We start from the raw sequence: 7,562 nt of genomic DNA, 5'->3' as shown, positions 1-7,562 counted from the left end.
TGAATGGTAGGTTCAAATACGAATAAAAGTAAAACTCCATTCAGAGAGCTCAATCATATGGGCCGTGAAATTATATGATATTTTCCGTATTCTACCTGTATGGAGGAGTATGTGGAAAGGTGCGATGGCACATAGTAACTACTCCATGCGATCTCCGCTCTCAGAAAGCCCAAGACTTGACCGCATATAAAAGCGATCGTTGTCCAACAAAATCGTTCAGTAGACGTTTTTGGTATCAAAAGATAACATTAGCAAGAAATATTTACTCTTTTGATCAACTCGTGTGTTAGTTATAAAAGTGATCTGTTCTACATCCTTGCTGACAATCTTTTTTCTGTGAGATAAAAAAAATTCCACTTTTCCTGTGCAATAGAACTTAAAATTTAAGTGACTATAAATCTTAAGTGGCTTTAATCAATAAAACGGACAAAAAATGGGACTAATCGCAAGCTTACCAATTCTCGTGTTTGTCCTTGTTTGGATTTTCGCTTATCTGAACACTATCTATGAATCGTATCGAAAAGTTAAAGTGAAAACACAAAACTTCATAAAAGGCAAATCACCTTTGGAAACGGAATCAGTTGTAATGGAATATAAACAAGCGCCAGGACCTTTCCCATGGCCCATAATAGGTAATCTGGCGATATTAGGACAATATGAAGTGCCGTTCGAAGCTTTCACCGCGCTATCTAAGATCTATGGTGATGCGTACAGTTTAACGCTTGGCACGACTCGCTGTTTAGTTGTTAACAATTTAGAGTTGATACGCGAAGTTTTAAATCAAAATGGAAAATTCTTCGGCGGCCGTCCAGACTTTATAAGATATAATCGATTGTTCGGTGGTGATCGCAACAATTGTAAGTATTGTAACTAAATCTATAATAGTTTGCTTTCAAAATATATCTATAAATTTCCTAACAGTCCAATTGACTTTGTTTGAATATTTATCTTTTCCGTCTCTCTGTGTTTTTGAAGAAAGTAATTTAAAGTTAGTTTGTGTATTGCAACAGTTCCACAAACATTTGTCGGGTGCCACGTTGGCATTCTCCCTGTCTTACCAATCGCGCATTTGCTTCACTAATCTAAACCAAGCTTTGGTTATAACAAAAGAGAAAGTGCTTGACGAGATTCACCTACAACCGAAACTTCTCGAAATATTTTTTTCGAGTTGGCCACATCCAGAAATTATTTACTATATCTTTAAACAACAGATAAAATTTTTTGATATAATTAAAATATAGAAAAAATTGACGAATTCCGCTCTGAATATTTAGGAAGTTGATAATATCGTTTGTAAAAATTTGATTCTTATTTACTTCTTACTCCTTTGAGAAAATTAGTTGAGTTAGGAATTATTTCTCAGATGAATACCACCAACCTAAGGACATTGCTTGAATTAATATAAAACATTTTTTTTTAAATTTAAATAAGATGCAACAGATATCTAAATTTTAAAGCCCTCAAAATATCAGTTAAAACCATTTAGTGGTTTTTTCTTCACAGCTTTCTTCCCCAATGGTGGATAATTCAGTTTACCCAAGTTCGAATTTGATCAATTCCCAAAGGGATCCTGAGACTTTTATTGCTGGATGTGTAATATATTTAAGCGCTTATGAGTCAAATCTGCATTAACTAAAAATATCCTCATTTGATAGAATTTACTTAAGCAATGCATCCTTTGACTTTGCCTACGTAAATCGTAGGCAATTCGCTTACTCCTCCTACTACTCCTGCTCGTTATTTTTACTTTACACTAGATGAGGAAATAAATTAATAATGGAATACACGCACCTAAACTAGTATTAATTTTTTTCATATATTCCTTGCGATAAAAAACATGAAACTAAAAAGTCTCGCCAGTGGCCCATAATGCTAGATAAACAACCTTGTCTCTATCATTCGTGAATCAATTCATCCTTTGCCAAAGTTTAATTCAGTTCCATTCGATCGTCGGTAAGAATCACCTTCCCCTACCCTCTTCCAGCTAATCATTAAATATTGTTTCTAGTCACATAGTTTAGTTTGAAAGGGGAGCCGCAGTTCCAAGCCTCTTGTTAGATATATTATATTGCCGCCTATAATCAGGTATCTGCGTCCAAGGTCTGAGGAAGCAAGGCAGCTATAAACGAAGTGTAAGGTTGGGACTAACGGTTTCGTCCAAGGCAGAGGCAACTCATCAGACGCTGCCTCACCCCTACCCTGTGAGTAGCGTGTCCGAAAGTAGCAACAGGTGGAAAACGCTCCTTTCTATATTCGCAAAAACACGGCAAGAGAAGTTAAACCGCCAATAGTTTGAGCCTAAGCTAGGCTAAAGCTAGATTATTGTTTAGGATAATGAGGGATTAGGAATTAGGACCCCTCATTGTTCCAAACAATAAAGTGTAAGGTCCTCTCCGCCTCTTCCTTCAATTGGCTATACCATTTTTTTCACGGAGCTTTCATGCCCTACTTCTGAAGGGACAATGAAAACGCCGCTCTAGAGGCCCCGGGCTCTTTGACAAAGATTTTCATCTGGCGGCAGAAATTCAAATTTTTCAATTCGGCTGCGTGAACTACTGCAACTTCGCTCTTCAGAAAATCAGCCTAATGCCGACTTCGATCCTGCCTTTGTGGAGTCATTTCCTTGGCGGATCAGTCTGTTTGCCTCCTCATTACCAGTGATGTTCGAACACCCTGGTACCCACTAGGCTTCTAGTCATACTTATGATTCTTTCCCAGCAGTGGCTTAAACACAATCCACCTCCAATTCCGACTCTATTTAAAATGAAATTTATTTTTAATATGCTCAATTTCCCATTGACATACCCGACATGAAAGTCAACGAGTTCCCACTGTACATAATGCTTCTTGACTTACTGAGCGAATATCAATCAGTCCATTTTACATTCTTAGTTTCATACAGCCCCATGTGCATCGCCCTGATTATAAATTTCAATCTCGTATTAAGAACCACCATACACATATGCTAATAAGCCGTACATGTCCATATCTTACTACCGCCATTCATCTCGCACAGATTGCAAGAACCAAACGAGCAACACGAAGCACTGAAAAATAAGAGTCATACTTCTGGCTTCTTTGAACTTGAATATGCTTAGTATACTTTGCAAAGAGTCTTCTGTATTTCCTTGTGTGTCCTTCAGAATTCGATAACCTCGATGAATAATCGCGCGATTGACCCTCACTATTGACCCACTAAATTTCGCATGTGTCCACCGTTGAACTTGGAGGTAATGTCGATACTTTATATGTATGTATATGTTGTACATATGAATGAGAATATCCGATCTGATTTCGAACCCACTTCGTACGTACTTTTATCATGAATATTGTATCAGGCGCGCGAGTTATATCTAGTCTGAAAATCACATTCAACAGCACCTAGTCTGGCATACGCTGGGTAAAATTATGTGCAAGCGTTTCCCTGCACCTACATTACCAGACATTGCATGTAATGCTGCATGCAGTCCTCGTTTTCCACTTTGAAAGAGACATTTATGTCCACATTTCCATATCCGCATAATAAAGAAGGAAGTGTTTCCTTCTTATTCTAATAACTTTTTTTTTTAGGAAATAATATTATTCCTCAAAGTAACCGGAAAAGCCTGGGAAACAGTCAGGTTCACATTCCATATTTATGAATTAACTTGTAGCTCGCTGGGAATGAAAAACGACCTCCATAACTATTCTCTTCCAAATATCACCAAGCAACGTCTGCCTACAACCAGTTGAAACTGCACATTCTCATTTTTCAGATGGCTTCCACCTTCATCTTTTTAACTCCACATTGAATTAAATTATGCGATTATTTTTAATGTATCTTTTCTTTCTGGTTTTCAGCTCTGGCCCTTTGCGATTGGTCACATTTGCAACAAAAGCGACGAAATTTGGCACGAAAACATTGCTCACCTCGAGATGCATCGACGTTCTTCACAAAAATGAGTGATGTCGGCTGCTTTGAGATGCAAGAGTTTATGAGTAAGCTCAAGGCCGATATTGTCCCGGGTCAGGAGTACGACTTAAAACCAGTCATTATGCAAGCATGTGCCAATATGTTCAGCCAGTATATGTGCTCCACTAGATTTGATTATGAAAACAGTGGATTTCAAGTTATCGTGAGGTATTTCGATGAAATCTTTTGGGAGATCAACCAAGGATACGCTGTAGATTTTCTGCCGTGGCTTGTCCCATTTTATTCTAAACATATGAAGAAGATCGTGCACTGGTCGACTACCATTAGGAAATTTATTTTGGAGAAGATCATTGATGAGCGCGAACAAAATATTGACTTAGATGAGCCTGATCGTGACTTCACTGACGCGCTTTTGAGGAGTCTGATTGAAGACAACGACGTTTCAAGAAATACCCTCATATTCATGTTAGAAGACTTTCTTGGAGGCCATTCGGCTGTAGGAAACTTGGTAATGCTGGCTCTATCACACGTTGTGCGACAACCAGAGATTGGGAAACGGATCCAAGCAGAAATCGATGAAATCACTGAAAATGGCAAACGCAACATTACCCTCAGAGATACAGAGAGAATGCCATACACTGTCGCCACTATCTATGAAGTTCTGCGCTACTCCTCCTCACCAATTGTTCCGCATGTTGCTACCGAAGACTGTACAATATCTGGACATGGAGTGACGAAAGGAACTTTAGTGTTTATTAACAATTACGAACTGAATACCAGCGAAAAATATTGGGACAATCCCAAGGAATTCGACCCGGACAGATTCATCGAGAAAGTCATCCAAGAACAGTCGAAAGTTGAAAAAGTTGCAAGGAAACTATCAGAATCTTCAGATTCCGGAGTGGAGTTTGAAAGCCATGCCCAATCAGTGAAGGTCGAAGCACCAAAGTACGAAGAAGTCTTACGGGTGCGTAAGAATATTCCACATTTCTTGCCATTTAGCATTGGTAAACGCACGTGCATAGGACAAAATTTGGTGCGAGGTTTTGGTTTCATAACACTTGCAAACATCCTTCAACAGTACGACGTTAGCGTTAAGGATCTTAGTGCAGTCAAAACAGTACCAGCATGTGTGGCACTCCCTCCAGACACATTCTCATTAGTCCTCACTGAACGGCAGCGATAAGGACTGTCTACATTACATACCACATTTTTTTAAATCTTCCAATTGTTAAACAATTTCTCCTACACTATTTATATGCTAGAATAATTAATATTTAATTTTTATTTGCAAATAAAATTTCTTCAATGCCATCAAGATAAAATCCAATGAAAATTAAAATACACTAGGGTCCATACTAAACTCCAGAAAAAAAATTGTTTTCAGTCCCTTTAAATAATTCACATTGTTGGAAAGTAAAACACTGAACTTTGAATCCTGAACCATGTTAATTTTGTCCATCCTATCTTGATATTAATATAACTGGAAATCATTGGAAGGTCCATACATCAGCCTTAGCTAATGTATCTTAGCTAACAAATATTGGACGCAGCAACAATTTTATTAAACATTGGCAATTAGCGGAATCAATGATGTAATTTCCGAGAGAAGTTGTAAACTTTGTATGTTGTACATATCTATTATCTCTGTCTACGCGAACCTACAAATAGTCAATGAATTAGTTACTATTATTTTATATTTTATATTACTTAAGCTGAATATTAGTAACACTTTCTAGAATATTTTTACACTTCATTGCGTTTTTCGCAAAAGTTTAGATAATCAAACAGTGCCTAGTTCAGCAAGAGTTTTTATTTTGTATTTATGAGGCTTTTGTTACGTACAGTAGCGAAAAAATGCACCAAACCGAGGAAGATTTGTTAAAGATTTGCAACTAGTTTTTAATGTGAGAATTTGTAATTTCTATCAAATATGAAAATGCATTCTATGAAGAATATGCGTTGAAGAGAACTAATTTTTTATCTAATTTTTAAAAATACCTTAAATTTAGACCGTCCTAGAAGAAAACGCATCAAAAAGTTTTTTTGTATAAATTTTTAAAACGAAAATATAAACCTAAAACTTAGTTGGGCAGCATTTTGACACCTCACGGCTGCACCTCGTGATGCCATCGAAACAACTAATCCGACCAATCGGTCTACCAGTTTTTTTGTCATTCGCTCACCAAAGCACCGGTCAACTAACCTGATTTTTTGCAATTTTTAGCACATACCTTCTTCCCAAGCTCCTCCCACAAACGCTTGCTTGAATTCAAATCAGATGATTGTGCCAACCATTTGAAAGAGCGAACCCCACTTGTTTTCAATCACAATGTAACAAGTTTGACCGCATGTTTGAAGAGTCATTGTCACGTTCGAACTTCAAACCTTCCGGTATTTGGCTCCTAACGTACGGAAGCGTTGTTTTCGAAGGTGAACTGCGATGAACGATTGCAGTCATGGTGTCATTCATAAGCACAAGCGTCCAATTCAATCAGCTTCAGTTGAAAAATGAAACCATTACATTTCCATCAATACAATTCCAAGTCGAAATTAAATAACCTTGTTGATACCGCTCTCCTATAGAGACCATCACACATATTTGATATCACGGGACGAAAACAAACAAACGTGCGACCAAAGTACTTTCGACAAGGATATATGTCATTTGCGCATACCAAGCACAAAACCCAATTATTCTTCGTATTCAAAGGTTTCTTCGGTTGGCTTCTATGAAGCAAATTTTCGCTAGGAAGCCCTAGTCACATTATTGTTTTTTTTTCCGTTCAGTCCTTTCGGACCCTACGAACCATTGCTCCATCTTCAATAATAGTTGTGATTCAAAAGGAACCATTCCCCCATGTCCTTTGAATGGAATCAATTTCTTTTTTCGAAAACCCTACAAATCATTATGTGATTTAAATTTTGTTTATAAGCCTCTTATTTGTGATTGCCTGGGATCCTTCAGTAGACATTGCTTTATCATTTTAAAAATAATGAACTTTTGATGCGTTTTTTGTATCAGCAAAATTTGCCATACTTTTAAAAAATACCAAAACAACTATTCAAATTTATTTTTTTTTTTTTTCATTTTAAATGCTTTCTCGAGACATATTCTTCGCCGTTATAAATTTAGGATCCTTTTCACATTGGAAATTAATTACAGACCTTTGATGGATTTTCCCCCGTTTCCTGCATTTTCTCGGCATCGTACTGTTTATAGTGTGAGATGAATGCTTTTGTTTTTAAGGGAAAACGTTTAACTGATTTGAAAAATGGTATTTTTCATAGAGTGACGAATGTCAAAACTTAGTGCATAGATTGTATAAATAGACGAAAATAGAGCTAAAAAGTAGATTCATTACATTTGTGACTGATATATTAATATGTATAATTTTTTAAATGTAACCATTAGTTTGTATGTTTTGATTCAAGCTTCAAAAGAGCGACTGATAAAAATAAAACGATTTTTTAGAAAACTTGAGTTTCCTTCATTCAGATATTACTCGTTTGTCCATTCCTAGGTTGGTATCCTTGTTCTTATTGTCCTGTTACTTATTGAATGACTTAACGCACTGAATCGGCCCTTGGTTTGCCCCCAGTCTTCTCGGATCAATGACTACGTCAAAATCGATCTGCTCGGATCATC

At 36.9% G+C, this 7,562-nt stretch overlaps 1 protein-coding gene across 1 annotated transcript; it reads left to right on the top strand.

Annotated features, from left to right (window-relative positions):
* Positions 1–231: 231 nt before the first annotated feature.
* Positions 232–6,000, top strand: LOC119657973 (cytochrome P450 307a1-like). Its single transcript, XM_038065185.1, has 2 exons — positions 232–857; positions 3,841–6,000. The coding sequence occupies exons 1-2, from the start codon at positions 434–436 to the stop codon at positions 5,097–5,099; spliced, it is 1,683 nt and encodes a 560-aa protein (XP_037921113.1). The 5' UTR covers positions 232–433; the 3' UTR covers positions 5,100–6,000.
* The last annotated feature ends 1,562 nt before the right edge of the window (positions 6,001–7,562 follow it).

Source organism: Hermetia illucens, chromosome 5 (genome assembly GCF_905115235.1).
Source record: "Hermetia illucens chromosome 5, iHerIll2.2.curated.20191125, whole genome shotgun sequence".
Taxonomy (NCBI): Eukaryota; Metazoa; Arthropoda; class Insecta; order Diptera; family Stratiomyidae; genus Hermetia; species Hermetia illucens.
The sequence above is the reverse complement of the archived record's forward strand: the minus strand, read 5'-3'. Positions and strand labels throughout refer to the sequence as shown.